This window comes from Capra hircus, chromosome 6 (assembly GCF_001704415.2).
Source record: "Capra hircus breed San Clemente chromosome 6, ASM170441v1, whole genome shotgun sequence".
NCBI classification, from domain to species: Eukaryota; Metazoa; Chordata; class Mammalia; order Artiodactyla; family Bovidae; genus Capra; species Capra hircus.
The window spans coordinates 16,124,268-16,141,927 of NC_030813.1; the positions used below are offsets into that span (position 1 = coordinate 16,124,268).

The window sequence follows — 17,660 nt, forward strand, 5'->3', positions numbered from 1 at the left end:
AAACATTTTGTTTGTAAAAACAAACACAAACCATCTAAAAGGAGTCTAGTCCAACTTTCGCATAGCTTCCTTACAACGCAGTTGCTCGACAAAACACAGGATGCCCAGTTAAATATGATTCTCAGATAAACAACATAATTTTTTTTTAGTATAGTGAAATTCGCTCAGTGGTGTCCGACTCTCTGCGACCCCATGGACTACACACTCCATGCAATTCTCCAGGCCAGTATACTGGACTGGGTAGCCTTTTCCTTCTCTAGGGGCTCTTCCAACCCAGGGGTCAAACCCGGTCTCCTGCTTTGCAGGCGGATTCTTTACCAGCTGAGCCACAGGGAAGCCCAGGAATAGTGGAGTGGGTAGTCTATCCCTTCTCTAGCGGATCTTCCCGACCCAGGAATCAAATCCAGATTTCCTGCATTGCAGGCGGATTCTTTACCAATCGAGCTATCAGGAAGCCCTTTTTTAGTATAAGTATGGCCCAAATAGAAGGCGATGGCACCCCACTCCAGTACTCTTGCCTTGAAAATCCCATGGATGGAGGAGCCTGGTAGGCTGCAGTCCATGGGGTCGCGAAGAGTCGGACACGACTGAGCGACTTCACTTTCACTTTTCACTCTCATGCATTGGAGAAGGAAATGGCAACCCACTCATGTTCTTGCCTGGAGAATCCCAGGGACAGGGAGCCTGGTGGGCTGCCGTCTTATGGGCTTGCAGAGAGTCGGACATGACTGAAGCGACTTAGCAGCAGCAGCATGGCCCAAATATTGCATGGGTCACACGTTCTTTTTTCCAAGAATATTTGGGACATACTTATACTAAATTATTTATTACTTAACTGTAATTCAGATTTAACTGGGCATGCCTCATTTTTATTTGCTAAATCTGCAAGAGGCTTGAGTTAATGAATTAATTGGCAAACAATGCAACAAGTCGCAAATCTCACCTGATGACTGTCTCCTTTCATTATTGAAAAAAATGTAAGTTTCTATGATAGCAAAAACTGTCATCAGTTAAGGTTTATTCATATGTGTTAATGAGCGTCTGCATTTCCAAATACCATGCTCTTCACTGAGAGTGACACATTAAACAGTAAGTCCGCATGGGAAGTAATTTACTTAGTACCTGAGTCCTAGAAGGAAATTTGCTAGTATTTGCTAGTACTCCCAATGAGACCAACCTAGATAGCATATTCAAAAGCAGAGACAATCTCAAAAATATACAAGCAACTTATGCAGCTCAATTCCAGAAAAATAAACGACCCAATCAAAAAATGGGCCAAAGAACTAAATAGACATTTCTCCAAAGAAGACATACGGATGGCTAACAAACACATGAAAAGATGCTCAACATCACTCATTATTAGAGAAATGCAAATCAAAACCACAATGAGGTACCACTTCACACCAGTCAGAATGGCTGCGATCCAAAAATCTGCAAGCAATAAATGCTGGAGAGGGTGTGGAGAAAAGGGAACCCTCCTACACTGTTGGTGGGAATGCAAACTAGTACAGCCACTATGGAGAACAGTGTGGAGATTCCTTAAAAAATTGCAAATAGAACTACCTTATGACCCAGCAATCCCACTGCTGGGCATACACACCGAGGAAACCAGAATTGAAAGAGACACATGTACCCCAATGTTCATCGCAGCACTGTTTATAATAGCCAGGACATGGAAACAACCTAGATGTCCATCAGCAGATGAATGGATAAGAAAGCTGTGGTACATATACACAATGGAGTATTACTCAGCCGTTAAAAAGAATTCATTTGAATCAGTTCTGATGAGATGGATGAAACTGGAGCCGATTATACAGAGTGAAGTAAGCCAGAAAGAAAAACACCAATACAGTATACTAACACATATATATGGAATTTAGGAAGATGGCAATGACGACCCAGTATGCAAGACAGGAAAAAAGACACAGATGTGTATAATGGACTTTTGGACTCAGAGGGAGAGGGAGAGGGTGGGATGATTTGGGAGAATGGCATTCTAACATGTATACTATCATGTAAGAATTGAATCGCCAGTCTATGTCTGACACAGGATACAGCATGCTTGGGGCTGGTGCATGGGGATGACCCAGAGAGATGTTATGGGGAGGGAGGTGGGAGGGGGGTTCATGTTTGGGAACGCATGTAAGAATTAAAGATTTTAAAATTTTAAAAATAAAAAACTAAAAAAAAAAGACAGTAAAAAAAATAAAATTAAATTAAATTAATAATTTGATTTTAAAAAAAAAAAAAGCGGAGACATTACTTTGCCGACTAAAGTCCGTCTAGTCAAGGCTATGGTTTTTCCTGTGGTCATGTATGGATGTGAGAGTTGAACTGTGAAGAAGGCTGAGCACCGAAGAATTGATGCTTTTGAACTGTGGTGTTGGAGAAGACTCTTGCAAGCCCCTTGGACTGCAAGGAGATCCAACCAGTCCATTCTGAAGGAGATCAGCCCTGGGATTTCTTTGGAAGGAATGATGCTAAAGCTGAAGCGCCAGTACTTTGGCCACCTCATGCGAAGAGTTGACTCATTGGAAAAGACTGATGCTGGGAGGGATTGGGGGCAGGAGGCGAAGGCGACAATCGAGGATGAGATGGCTGGATGGCATCACTGACTCAAAGGACTTGAATCTGAGTGAACTCTGGGAGTTGGTGATGGACAGGGAGGCCTGGCATGCTGCGATTCATGGGGTCGCAAAGAGTCGGACACGACTGAGCGACTGAACTGAACTGAACTGTGAATAATGTTGTAATAAACAAGTAAGTGCAGATATGTTTTTGAGATACTTATTTCATTTCTTTTGGATATTTATCTACTAATGGGATTGCTGGATCTGTGGTAATTCTATTTTAATTTTTTGAGGAAACTCGTACTGATTTCTATAATGGCTGTACCAATTTACACTCCCACCAGCAGTGTACAAGGGTTCCCTTTTCTTTAGTAGCCTAGATATGGAAAGAATTCAAGGAGTCCAAGGGATGACTGGACAAAGAAAATTATATATAGATGACATACATATGTTCATAATGGGCTATTAGTCACCTATAAAATAGAAGGAAATTCTGCCATATGGACAATATAGATAAACAGAGAGAACATTATGCTAAATGAAATGTCAGAGAAAGACAAATACTATATGATCTCATTAATATACGGAATCTAAAAAGGTTAAATCCACAGAACCAGAGTAGAACAGTAGTTTCCGGGGACTGGGAGATGGGGAAAATGGGGAGATGTTGGTCAGGAATTACTTTCAGTTATAATATGAATAAGTTCTGATCTAATGTACAGTGTGGTGGCTATAGTTAGTAGTACTTGAAATTTTGCTAAGAGTAGTTCTTAACTGGACTAACCACACCAAAAAAAAGTAACTTTATGAAGTAATGAATGTGTTAATCAATTTGATTGTGGTTATTATTCACAATGTATACAGATATCAAATCTTTACTTTGTTCAAGTTAAATATATACACTTTTTATTTGTCAGTTAATTATACCTCAGTAGAGCTGGGGATGGGGAGGGGAAAAAAAAGAATTTTATTTGGAGGGAAATGGAGAAGAGGAGAAAACGTTCATTTTGAGCACAGACTGCTCAAATCTCTGCTATATCACTGTAATACTCTTCTACAGGTTTTTTGGGGCTACATTCCCTTCAGTTGCCTTCTTATGGGACAACAATTTTGTAATATTTTCTCTGGAGCAAATAGAAAAGATAATTGTCTTCTTTCTAGCACATTAATTTGTTTTTACATATCATTAATAGTTGAGAAAAGTCTTGAAGTATTACAGTTCACTATTGGTAGTGTCATGAAAATTGTTATGATTGTTCTTAAATTTGGAAAAGTTTTTATCCAGTGTTTTTCATACCTGAGCTGTTAACAGTTGGAAGCATAGTTCGCAGACTAGCTTCTGAGTCCATTGATTCCAAGCATCATTTCTTTTTTACTAGCCACATACACGGGTCATTTGGCACTGCAGGGAACATTCATAATTCAATGCAATCTCTGGTCCTGCACTTTTGTCACAACAGTAGGGGATAGTATTCTTGGAAGTCATTCCTACAAAGGTGTGGCTAATGATATTTAATAATATTTGGAAATGATGGTGAGCCACATACAATTATCCCACTAAACCAAAACTAAATGTATTTTCAACTGTTTTCGTTGGATTTTGAAAATGGCCATGGCCACTCAGCTACCTGACACAAGGGAACATACGACAGAAGGGTGATTGGATAGGAAAGTGACAGTGGTCTTAACTGATTCCAGTTAAAATATTTTAGATATTAAGAAACATATCACCAAGTGAATGCATCACTAGGGCTTGCCCCCCACAGGGGACTTGGGAAGGGATTATGCAAGTGAAGACCCCTGAAGTTTAAGCTAAATCAAGTTTGCTGACACCTAAAGTCTTCAAAAGAGGATCCCCTGGTGGCTCAGTGGCAAAGAAGTCCTCCTGCAATGCAGGAGGCGCAAGGGACGTGGGTTCAATCCCTGGGTCAAGAAGATCCCCTGGAAAAGGCAATGGCTACCCACTCCAATATTCTTGCCTGGAGAATTCCATGGACAGAGGAGCTTGGCGGGCTACAGTCCGTGGGGTCGCAAAGAGTCGGATGTGACTGAGCGACTAACTTTTAAGTCCTCAAAACATGCTATTACTCCAAACCATTCCATAGCACTTAGCGCCTGCATATAACTATGAGTTAACTCTCCAGCTGGATTAGAAATGCAGGGGGCAGGTGCTGCATCAGAGTGCCTAGCACAAGTACTGCTTTAAATTAGACAGTCAGTGAGGAACAGATGAAACTGCTAAAGGGCAGGAAGACAAATTGCAAGAACTTAAGACAGATGCCATGGAGGAAAGGTTTGAGTGCTACAGATAGCAATATTCAGAGAGGGAGGTGCCCTGCGAGTGCTGGAGGGTAAGGACCAGAGAGCTCAGAACTAACGGAGGGTAAGACAGGTACAGGAAGGACATTTAAAGCCACTAAGGTGATTCTATCTATATAAAATGTCCAGGAAGGGAAAATTCATGCAGATGGAAAGTAGATTTGTAGTTGCCTGGAGCTGAAGGTAGAACTGGGAGTGAGGCAAACAAATGAGCATGAGGAATATTTTGGGGGTGCTGGAAATGACCTAAGTTGGATTGTGGTTATTGTGTAATTCTTTAAATTTGCTAATAATCATCTGTATACTTTCGAGTGAAATTTATGATATGTAAATGACAGCAATACAGCTGTTTAAGGTTTTTTTGTTTTCTGAAAAGGGAAAACTAAGATTCAAATGCGAAGAGGTTGTAATAAGTCAGTAGTGTTAACGAACTAGCTGTTGAGTAATTGTTCAGTCTCACCAAGATTCCCGCACATGGTGGTGAAGTGTATTGTGCACATGAGCCATTGTGTGGACAGGGCAGCCCTGGAACCTGTCTGTCTGCAGCGTCCAGAGCTTTCTCACTTTGCTGGCTCCCCAAGTTACTAGTTACTGTGCGGCCAGTGAAAAGAAGCAACATGCGACATGCATGCCCAGACACCGGCCTGTGGAACATTCTTCAAATATTACAGCTCACATATGAAACACACTTCAAGAATGGACATGACATTATCAGTGCTGAGTTATAAAGTTCGGAGACATGTTTCTAAACTAAAATGATGTGAGAGAAAACAACATGCTGATGATCTTTTCAATGGGAGACAGACACTTTACCGTCTGCACCACCAGGGAAGTCACAGTGATGTGAGTGGCAACTAACTTTTTAAAAATTATTGTGGCGGGGGTTGTGCTTTTAAAAAGTTTGTTATATATCACTGATTTTCTCACTCTTAAGTATTCATTACCATGCCAACTTTGCATTGCTAATTTTTTAGTATTTTTCTTAAAGAATTTCTCCCAAATTATATAACCTCAGACTCAACAAAACCTGGATCTGCCCTTGTGGGTCAGGCATAAGCATTTTGTGCTATCTTGTTTAGTCATTATAAAAGCCTTATGGGATTCCTGTTATTAGATTCCCCATTACAGGCGAAGAAACCAGCTAATAGGTTAAGTAACTTATTTAAAGTCATACAGTCAGAATTCGGGCTTTCCTTGTGGTTCAGCTGGTAAAGAATCCGCCTGCAATGCAGGAGGACCTGGGTTCGATCTCTGGTTTGGGGAAGATCCCCTGGAGAATGGCATGGCAACCCACTCCAGTATTCTTGCCTGGAGAATCCCCATGGACAGAGAAGCCTGGTGGGCTATAGTCCATACGGTGGCAGAGTCGGACACGACTGAGTGACTAAGCACACACACAGTCAGAATTCAAGCCTAGAACTGTGTAGCTGACACCATGTTTTCCACTCCAAGATCCCAAGATAACGACCTTACATTGCCTGTCTCTTCTGACATCACTTAACCACCGACCTTCTCATAGCTATAGCTGGGATCAGCGTGTGAGGTGAATCAATTGCAGAGTCAAATCCTTTCTTTCTTTAACGTTTGAGATTCTGTTCATGGATTTTTTCCATTAATTTTCATTTTTAAAATATTACATTAAAATGTTATCTCTATGGCTGAATTTTGTGATGTATTTGGTGCCTTGGACAAGTGCTTCAGTTGCCTCACCCTACTTTTAGCCTGGTGTCACACGCTGAATGAAGATGTGAACATCCACTTCATGCTTTAACTTCTAATGAAGGCAGGACCCAAATTCACCCATTGACTTTCATACAATCTGTCTTTGCAGACATTATTCACTTACGTCCTCAAACTACCATTTGAGCACTCAGTTCTTCACAGATAAGTTGGCCAATAGTAATATTGGATTATCTATTGATGGGACCGCTTGCCAGCCACTGGCAAAGGAGTTCGCTTCAGTCAAGGTGGAAGGGAAGTTTATTTCCACAGAAAGTTTTGTATTTATGTCACCTGGTCTTGTAAAATCCTCTGAATGGAGCAACTTCCCCACTTCCTCTGCAGATGCCAGCAGCACTGGCTTGCGGAGCAGACCGGGAGATCCTTGAGACTAGGTCCCCTCAAGTACATCACTGGGAGGCCTCCACACTGACTGAATTCTAGTAGTGACCCGAGAAGAATACTCCTCTTCCCTATTCTGCCTCCAGGCCCAAGGCTTTGGCTTTCATTTTTAACAATTAGACTCACAAAGGACTTTGTACCCAATAAGAATACATATTATTTTCAAGCTCATATGGAAGATTCACAATGTAATGACCGTAACTGAGGCCTCAGAGGAAATCTCAAAAAAAATTTTTTTTAACTTGCAAACATATAAGCTCTGTTTATGAAATTAGGAATTAACAGAAAGATAAAGCATCATTACCACTGGAATTTGAATAACAAACATAAATATTCATAGATTAAGTGGAAAATAAGTAGAAGTTGAGAACTATTTTTAAACTATACAGCAGTGAAAGCACTTGACTTAAAATCTTCACTATTCAGGGAAATGTGTAGTCTTAAATGCATTTATTAGAAAACAGGAAAGTCTGAAAGTAAGCTTACAATCTAAGAAGCTATGAAAACAGCAGCAAAAATAGACCTAGAGGATGTAGTGGGAAGAAAACGATAAAGGTAAAATCAGAAAACAATCAAACTTCCTGTCTGTTCTAAAGCAACCTCTCTCAGAACTAGTGAGTCAATAAAACCAAAAGTAGTTTCTTTTTTTTTAAAGGCACCAAGACTGACAAACCTGAAACAAGAATGATTAAGAGAAAGAAGGAACACATAAACATAACAAAAAGGATATAAAAACTAGCCCCAAATAATTGCTTGTATCAATCAAGTTAAAACTATAAAAACTAAACTTGGCTCAACAAACAGAACCTGAAGAGATCAACGGTCACAGATTGTAACAGTGGTTAATAATATACCTGGAAAAATGCCCCAAGCCCAGAGATTACTGAGCAAGTTCAACCAAAAGTTCCAGAATAAATAATACCTATTTTACATACCTAGACTTTAGCTAACTTCTTTACAAATTGTTCCAAAACTTCAAAACAGATGGGAAGCCATCCAATTCAAACAAAACTAGCATAATGTGGATATCAAAATTAAACAAGTACACAAGCACACACAGTAAAAGCAAGTCACAGACCAGTCTTCTAAACTAAATGAAAGATCCTAAATGAAGTGTTAGCAAATCGAACCCAGCAGTGTAATAAAAGAATGATCAAGTAAAAATTCATCCAAAAAAAAAAAAATCATCCAAGCTGCCAAGGTCAATTCCCACATTTCACATTCTCTTAATCCAAACACACCCCATCTAAACTAGGCTTGGGGGCTGTTTGTTCAAAAATCGTTCACTGTGTCCACCCTTCCCCTCTTTCACCTCCTATGGTAGGCTGGCTAGATGTCACCTTTTGGGGTCAGATCACATCACCCCTCTGCATTGAAGGCTTTAAGCTTTGATCTTTCTTACTTAAACATTGAATTCTTTCATCTTTCTGTCTCCCTGTTATTCTTAACTCTAAAAATTACTTATCAGTTTCTGATAATAGGAGACAGTCTAGAGGTCCCTTTCATTCTAGTAAAATTACTCAGGTTTCAATAGGAAGCACCTACTAGCAGGCCTTTCCTATTGTTACTATGCAAATCATAAAACATTAAGTTCCAAAGGAACAGAATTTGAAATTGAAATACAGAAAAAATTTCCATAAAATTTTCATTAAAATTTCCAAACTGGTACTTTCTAAACTGGTACCAGCTTTCCAAACTGGTACAATGTTTCACAGCTTTTCCGAGGGTCATTCTGAAATTCCTCCATTGTAAGAAAGGTTAATATGTGAGTTGGGAGTACTAAAAAGACTAAATAATACCCTGATTTAAAGTAAATTTCTATGTAATAAAAGAACTGAGAGAAATATAATTGTTTATTATTTATTTCTAAAGAGAACATGAGTTAATATTATAAAGTCATTGCCTACTACCTTTAAAAGAACCTAGTAATTATTTTGCACTTACCTTAATTCTATTTACAAATTACTTAAATTCATACATATGTACCAGCTACATCATCCGTAAAGTTTACAAGCAAGGCAGTGCAGGTTACACATATTTCTGTTTTAACAATGACAGTATAATCATTTTATGTCTACCCAAAATGCATTTTAAAATCTAGTTTTAGAAAATTATAGTATAAATCTAAGCATATGTATCACTACACACTAATCCAATAATCAACAAATTCGTTGGCTAATAAGCTAAAATAATATGTACCTGAAAAGCAAAAACAGCAGTAAAAACCATAAACATCTCTGAGCAGTGATGATGTAGTCATAAAAAACTGGCCTGACTTTAGGGTAATTTTTGTCAATTGTCTGACAGGCCATTGACCCAAAAGCTGGAAACTCTCACACCCACTCACTCCCCGTCCTTGGCTCCTGCTTGCCTCCCCTACTGCCAGAAGCTGCTCCGAGGATCTAGCCTTGAAACAGAAGTGTGGTCTTGAGGACTGGATGCGTGACTACGGCCACCCAAGACAAGCCGTGTAAGTTCCTTTGTTTATGAAACCTGCCACCCACCCATCTGGGGCGGCTACCTCTTCCTTCGGCATCTCCTTGTCCTCTGCACGTGTGAGGGTGTGTTCCGGATTCTACCCAAGAAGCTTCTGAGGAGGTTGCAACCCAGAATCTGTGTATGTGCACTTTGGGGAGTTTTTGCAGAATGACAAACTTGCACAGGAACCAGGTTTCTTCGGAGTAATCTCTAATAAAAACTGGTTTTCACTTGACTACAAACAGCAATCTTCAGCAAACTCATTTGGTGGGTTGTTGGTAAGCAATCCTTTTCAGCCCCAAAATTGAAATGAAAATCTACAAAACTGTGCCTATTAACTAATGGGAACTAAAGAAAGGGCTTTCAATTTTGGCTCAACTCAAGATGCAGGAGAGGGCAATGGGTTAAGAGCCTCTCTGTGTCCCCTAATCATGGCTCACTTCTCTGCCTCTCAGAGGTATCCTAAGAAGGCAGAGGAGGAGGATGCCCAGTTTTCTGTTTGACACAGATTTCATCTCTGAATTTAGAGATAAAACATGAGTGATTCATGAAGTATCTATCATTTTTATTTTTCAGGAGGTCTTTGTTTCATGTGCCAAAGATTTGTGTGTTTTATTTAAATTTTAAACTGTCTTTAGTAATTAGAGATTCCACCTAAATAATACCTGCACTGCTGCTTTCAGTCTCGTTAATCTTCATCTTTTCTTGGTCTTTAAAAGTATTTTCAGTGTCTTCAAAAGTTACTTTGAACAGAGGAGTCCTGGTTTTCTTAACACTTTGCTATTAATAATATATGCATTTCATAGCCTCACAGATTGACTACAACAGATTCCTGTCTATAAACAGCTTTCAAATAGTTTTTAGCACACAAATATACACTAATGTCGGAGAAGGCAATGGCAACCCACTGCAGTACTCTTGCCTGGAAAATCTCATGGACGGAGGAGTCTGGTAGGCAGCAGTCCATGGGGTCGCGAAGAGTCGGACACAACTGAGCGACTTCACTTTCACTTTTCACTTTCATGCATTGGAGAAGGCAATGGCAACCGACTCCTGTCTTCTTGCCTGGAGAATCCCAGGGACGGGGGAGCCAGGTGGGCTGCCATCATTGGGGTCGCACAGAGTCAGACACGACTGAAGCGACTTAGCAGCAGCAGTAGCAGCAGCATACATTAACGTATAAATGAAAAATAAAATTCTTTGTCCATCAGTTCAGTTCAGTAGCTCAGTCGTATCCGACTCTTTGCGAACCCATGAATCGCAGCACGCCAGGCCTTCCTGTCCATCACCATCTCCCAGAGTTCACTCAGACTCACATCCATCGGGTCCGTGATGCCATCCAGCCATCTCATCCTCTGTCGTCCCCTTCTCCTCCTGCCCCCAATCCCTCCCAGCATCAGAGTCTTTCCAATGAGTCAACTCTTCGCATGAGGTGGCCAAAGTACTGGAGCTTCAGCTTTAGCATCATTCCTTCCAAAGAAATCCCAGGGTTGATCTCCTTCAGAATGGACTGGTTGGATCACTGTGCAGTCCAAGGGACTCTCAAGAGTCTTCTCCAACACCGCAGTTCAAAAGCATCAATTCTTCGGCACTCAGCTTTCTTCACAGTCCAATTCTCACATCCATACATGACCACAGCAAAAACCATAGCATTGACTAGACGGACCTTAGTTGGCAAAGTAATGTCTCTGCTTTTGAATATGCTGTCTAGGTTGGTCATAACTTTTTTCCAAGGAGTAAGCGTCTTCTAATTTCATGGCTGCAATCACCATCTGCAATGATTTTGGAGCCCCAAAAAATAAAGTCTGACACTGTTTCTACTGTTTCCCCATCTATTTCCCATGAAGTGATGGGACCAGATGCCATGATCTTCATTTTCTGAATGTTGAGCTTTAAGCCAACTTCTTCACTCTCCTCTTTCACTTTCATCAAGAGGCTTTTTAGTTCCTCTTCACTTTCTGCCATAAGGGTGGTGTCATCTGCATATCTGAGGTTATTGATATTTCTCCTGGCAATCTTGATTCCAGCTTGTGTTTCTTCCAGTCCAGTGTTTCTCATGATGTACCCTGCATAGAAGTTAAATAAGCAGAGTGACAATATACAGCCTTAATGTACTCCTTTTCCTATTTGGAACCAGTCTGTTGTTCCATGTCCAGTTCTAACTGTTGCTTCCTGACCTGCATACAGATTTCTCAAGAGGCAGGTCAGGTGGTCTGGTATTCCCATCTCTTTCAGAACTTTCCACAGTTTACTGTGATCCACATAGTCAAAGGCTTTGGCATAGTCAATAAAGCAGAAATAGATGTTTCTCTGGAACTCTCTTGCTTTTTCGATGATCCAGCAGATGTTAGCAATTTGATCTCTGGTTCCTCTGCCTTTTCTAAAACCAGCTTGAACATCAGGGAGTTCACGGTTCACATATTGCTGAAGCCTGGCTTGGAGAATTTTGAGCATTACTTTACTAGCATGTGAGATGAGTTCAATTGTGCGATAGTTTGAGCATTCTTTGGCATTGCCTTTCTTTGGAATTGGAATGAAAACTAACCATTTCCAGTCCTGTGGCCACTGCTGAGTTTTCCAAACTTGTTGGCATATTGAGAGCAGCACTTTTACAGCATCATCTTTCAGGAGTTGAAACAGCTCAACTGGAATTCCATCACCTCCACTAGCTTTGTTCATAGTGATGCTTTCTAAGGCCCACTTGTCTTCACATTCCAAGATGTCTGGCTCTAGATTAGTGATCACATCATCATGATTATCTGGGTCGTGAAGATCTTTTTTGTACAGTTCTTCCGTGTATTCTTGCCACCTCTTCTTAATATCTTCTGCTTCTGTTACGTCCAGACCATTTCTGTCCTTTATTGAGCCCATCTTTGCATGAAATGTTCCCTTGGTATCTCTCATTTTCTTGAAGAGATCTCTAGTCTTTCCCATTCTGTTCTTTTCCTCTATTTCTTTGCATTGATTGCTGAAGAAGGCTTTCTTATCTCTTCTTGCTATTCTTTGGAACTCTGCATTCAGATGCTTATATCTTTCCTTTTCTCCTTTGCATTTCGCCTCTCTTCTTTTCACAGCTATTTGTAAGGCCTCCCCAGAAAGCCATTTTGCTTTTTTGCGTTTCTTTTCCATGGGGATGGTCTTGATCCCTGTCTCCTGTACAATGTCACGAACCTCAGTCCATAGTTCATCAGGCACTGTATCTATTAGATCTAGGTCCTTAAATCTATTTCTCACTTCCACTGTATAATAATAAGGGATTTTATTTAGGTCATACCTGAATGGTCTAGCGGTTTTCCCTGCTTTCTTCAATTTCAGTCTGAATTTGGTAATAAGGAGTTCATGATCTGAGCCACAGTCAGCTCCTGGGTCTTGTTTTTGTTGACTGTATAGAGCTTCTCCATCTTTGCCTGCAAAGAATATAATCAATCTGACTTCAGTGTTGAGCATCTGGTGATGTCCATGTGTAGAGTCTTCTCTTGTGTTGTTGGAAGAGGGTGTTTGCTATGACCAGTGCATTTTCTTGGCAAAACTCTATTAGTCTTTGCCCTGCTTCATTCTGCATTCCAAGCCCAAATTTGCCTGTTACTCCAGGTGTTTCTTGACTTCCTACTTTTGCATTCCAGTCCCCTAGAATGAAAAAGACATCTTTTTTGGGTGTTAGTTCTAAAAGGTCTTGTAGGTCTTCATAAAACTGTTTAACTTCAGTTTCTTCAGCGTTACTGGTTGGGGCATAGACTGGGATAACTGTGATATTGAATGGTTTGCCTTGAAGACGAACAGAGATCATTCTGTCGTTATTGAGACTGCATCCAAGTACTGCATTTTGGACTCTTTTGTTGACCATGATGGCTCCTCCATTTCTTCTGAGGGATTCCTGCCCGCAGTAGTAGATATAATGGTCATCTGAGTTAAATTCACCCATTCTAGTCCATTTTAGTTCGCTGATTCCTAGAATGTTGACGTTCACTCTTGCCATCTCGTTTGACCACTTCCAATTTGCCTCGATTCATGGACCTGACATTCCAGGTTCCTATGCAATATTGCTCTTTACAGCATTGGACCTTGCTTCTATCACCAGTCACATCCACAGCTGGGTATTGTTTTTGCTTTGGCTCCATCCCTTCATTCTTTCTGGAGTTATTTCTCCACTGACCTCCAGTAGCATATTGGGCACCTAATGATGGCATCAATGCACTTGATTTCCATCAATGCACTCGATTTGTGCTACGATATATTCCTTAAGAGTAGCGTGTCAACTATAAATCAAATTGTATGTTCCTATCAAACAATGGTTCGAATAGCAGTTTGGCAGATGTTCACATCACCTGGGATACCCCGAAACTGTTAACTTTAATGACAGTTTCAATTTGTTGAAAAGGAGCTCAGAGAACTCCTGGTGAGCTTGCCCCTTTCTCTCATCACTCCCCACCTCAGAAAACAAATGGGCAGAGACTTGTCCCATAGGAGGGAATGAGGAGGACAGATAATCTATCTACAGCCCATTAGGATTCCTCCTCACACCTATGTTCCCCTTGATGTCAATCTCCATTCTCTAACTGAAGTCTGGCTGCCTTTAGAGGACAAGGCTTTTCAAGGTGGCTCTTTTTGATCTCAAACCCCAGGTAGGCATCTCTCCACGCACTTGTAGACATCTAAACTTCCCCAAATCTCAATTTCAAGCATCCCGTATCCTGACCGCCACTTCCCGTCTTTCCAGTTCATTCCCTCTGGTCTCCACACTTGGACAGCTTTCTGACCTCAACAGGACCTTCACACTACTAAGCCCTTCTCTGTCTACTGCCACTACCGAGCTCGTCTGCCTATCACTCGGTTTGTAGCCCTTTCACTTGAATGACAGAGGAGCTTCCTTGTATACATCCACAGTTCCCCTGCTCTTCTGTTCTAACTGAAATCCAACCTTCCACCAAGCAGTAAGTGTGGCTAGAAGGAAGAGGCATGCTAACTGGTTGAAGTTCATGCTGCCTGACAACCCTACTGCAAGCCACTGGTCAGTCGATCTACGCGACTATTTCTTGGGATCCTAACACTCTTTACCCTTTCTCAACTGATAGCTCCAAGTGCTTCTTTTATAGGGAAAACCACAGTGACCAAAGGCTAACTTCCACATTTAGCTACCATAAAGATTCACCCTCTGATGCCTCTCCTTCCAGACAGCCACACAGCTCTCCTCAACGGTCACCTTTTCAGAAGGGCCTCCCTAGTTACTGTCAAAACCAGCATTCTTGGTACTTTTCCTGCCTTATTTTTTCCCCACTGCATTTCCTACACCTGACATCCAAATGTGCTCTTTTCACCAGTCCTCCACACACTCACTCTGGAGTGTAAGCACTGTGAAATCAGGATTTTCTGTGTTTTGAGCCTAGACCAATATCTAGCAAGTATTAAGTGCTACTAAATACCTATTAAATGAGGAACAAACAAACTATCCAAAGACAAAAAATTTAGAAGCACGATACTTCGTATTGTATAATTACAGTATATAGCAGCCCTTGGAACACTGCAGTTTCTCCTAATTCAGTAAGATTCTCTCCTGCTGGAGGCTGCAGGGCACGGGGACACACACAGCGCAGGGGGTGGGCTGGGCTCGGAGTAGGTGGTGGGTGGGTAGAACATTTGACTTCTGCTATCAGCTCTGTCACTAATTAGTAATGTCATTTAGGGTGAGTCATTTAACCTCTCATTTCCAGCAGGGAATGTGAGAGAGTACTTTTATTTTTATCCAAAGAAAAGAGATCCAACAAGCGAAAAACCACTCATCACACACATCAAGAGCCTTTTCCCTTCCAAAGTTCATCAGTAGGACTTTTATAGTGTTTATAATAAAATTTTATTCTGCAACCTAGTGGATCATTAACAGTTTTTATACTAAATAAATGTTAGTAAACAAGATTTTTTAAAAATCAAAGATCGCTCTCAAAGTTCCAGATGGTAATCTTAAAAGTCAATTAAATAGGATAGTCACATGTTATAAAAATTTTGCTATGAATGTGCAAGGAAAAAGAATGCCTAATTTAACCAAGAAAGACAAATTAAGGTTATGATTAGTTAACAGTCATATATATTTTGAAAGTAGGGTTTGTTTTCTGAATACAAAGAGAATAAGTACTTGGTAATGTTCACAAATTAATGAAAACATGTTCACATATATTACTAGTTGAAATACAGTATCAATGCATTTCCTCGAGCAGTAAATCCTAGATGTAAGAATACTACCAATTCTCCCCAACCATAAACACACAAAACACCAAGCCATATTGTCAAGCAAAATATTTTTAATTAGTAGGCTGATCATAAATAAATCCACATAAAAGATTTAACAGAATTACAAAGAGTTTTGTGTTTCTTTTGTGGACTCAATTCATAATATGCATTAGTCAACCTCATTCTCTAACTGCGACAAAGAGTTGTCATCCAACAATGCAGCACAGTTTAAGCAATTCATATTCTGTAGTTACATTTTTACATTTTCTTTACAAATGTAACATTTATGTACATCATATATATATATTTTTTCTATAGTTCATGTACTGAAACTCTATTGTTTTTACAGGGAAAATATTGAATTCATTTAATGAATATGAATCATTCCTTGTTAAAAAGTAATTCATATAAACAAATAACACGGTACCACTGCCTTTTGGCATCTCCTGTCAGAGTTCAAGTCCAGAAGTGTTATATTAATTATAAGAAAAGAGAATTTATCTAATTTTTCATTGACATATCATCCCACATAGCTACAGAAGTTTGCCAGCTTGCAATGAACAGAGAACTGTACTGCTGCACTCTGGAAATGTGTGGAAACCAATTCAAAATATACTTGGTGAAACAGCATCATCAGCATCAAACTTAGGGTGAAGAAAAATCTGTCAAGTTCCTTCTTCCTCTTTATCTTTTGCCAAAGACTCAGACAAGGTGCTATGCTACGCACTGCCTCTTGTAACAAGTGCCTTCGTTTCAAATTTCCTATGTGCTTCTCTGACAGATTATGCTTTACCTAGGTTATAGATCTCTTTCTTCTTATTCAATTTTATTTCACTTCACTTACAAATCTGCTGCTGAACATGAAGCAAAAATTCATAGTAAGATAAGGCGGCTTCTGTCCGGTCTTCAATCAAATGTTGAAAAAATTCTGTTTTGGCAGGACTCTCATCTCTGAAAAAGAAAAAGGAATATTTATCTAAAAATGCATATTATTAAAAAGAATACTTATACATTAGAAAAAATATGTGGGGACTTTTACGAAAAAGGATAGGGGATGTTAATCAAGTAACAGCCTTCTACCACTAGAATGTGTTCTGATATTATTATTTAAAATTTGATTTGAAGACAAACAATTTCACATAGATTGGACAGGATAAGACAATTTCATAATTAAATTACAGAAGTACTTACTTTACCACGTGAAGAACTGGGCTTAATGGTCTGCTGTCTCTAAGCCAAGTTATAAAGGATCTGGCTCTCTCTGATGAAAGTGTGTCTAGCTCTGGAAGATGTGTCTGGCAAAAAATGCAATTAGGAAGTCATTTTCTTTCTTATAGACTTAGGCAGTATTAGAACTCAATCATAATCACCACTACCATCTAACGCCAGCACTCGATTCCAGCACCCACAGTAGCAACCAAACACGAGAGATTTATTACATTGTTGATAACTCTGTTTTTCTGACTAATAAGACATATTTAATGATAAGTATGCCACTGACATTTTACCTGAATATTATAGTTTTTCCAGACAAGTCAATAAAACATACACAATTAGTATGTTACTCAAATCATGTTATACTTTTTGTTTCTTCTAAAGGAAATATTCAGATCAGAGGGGCTATCATTAAGCTTCAATTTCACTTATAAACAATTATACATTATTCTAATAACAGACATTCTTACATAATTTTATGTTTCCTTTATCCTTAATATTTAGGGCAAGAAATTTAAAAGAATAGTGTGAATGTTTAAATACATTTAAAAACCATATGCAAGACTTTTTTTAAAGACCCAAAGAATCTATTCTTTTATATATGTGTGTGTGTGTATATGTATATCTGAGGGCGTCCCTGGTGGCTCAGACAGTAAAGAATCCACCTGCAATGAAGAAAAAGGATATTCTTCTACGTGTGCAATGAGTTTTTTCCAAAGTACATAGTATACAAAT

The 17,660-nt window shown here is 39.7% G+C and overlaps 1 protein-coding gene across 2 annotated transcripts in view; it reads right to left on the minus strand.

Moving 5' to 3' along the window:
- The window catches only part of SEC24B (SEC24 homolog B, COPII coat complex component), a 79,535-nt gene continuing 77,638 nt past the window's right edge, over positions 15,764-17,660 (minus strand). Inside the window, exons 23-24 of one of the 2 annotated variants that reach the window (XM_018049229.1) lie at positions 16,902-17,005; positions 15,764-16,661 (exon numbers count right to left, since the gene is read on the minus strand). In XM_018049229.1, the coding sequence (XP_017904718.1) occupies positions 16,547-16,661; positions 16,902-17,005 (219 nt within the window). In that variant the 3' untranslated portion in view covers positions 15,764-16,546. The remainder of the gene's footprint in view (positions 16,662-16,901; positions 17,006-17,660) is intronic. The other variant, XM_018049230.1, reaches the window with a different exon arrangement.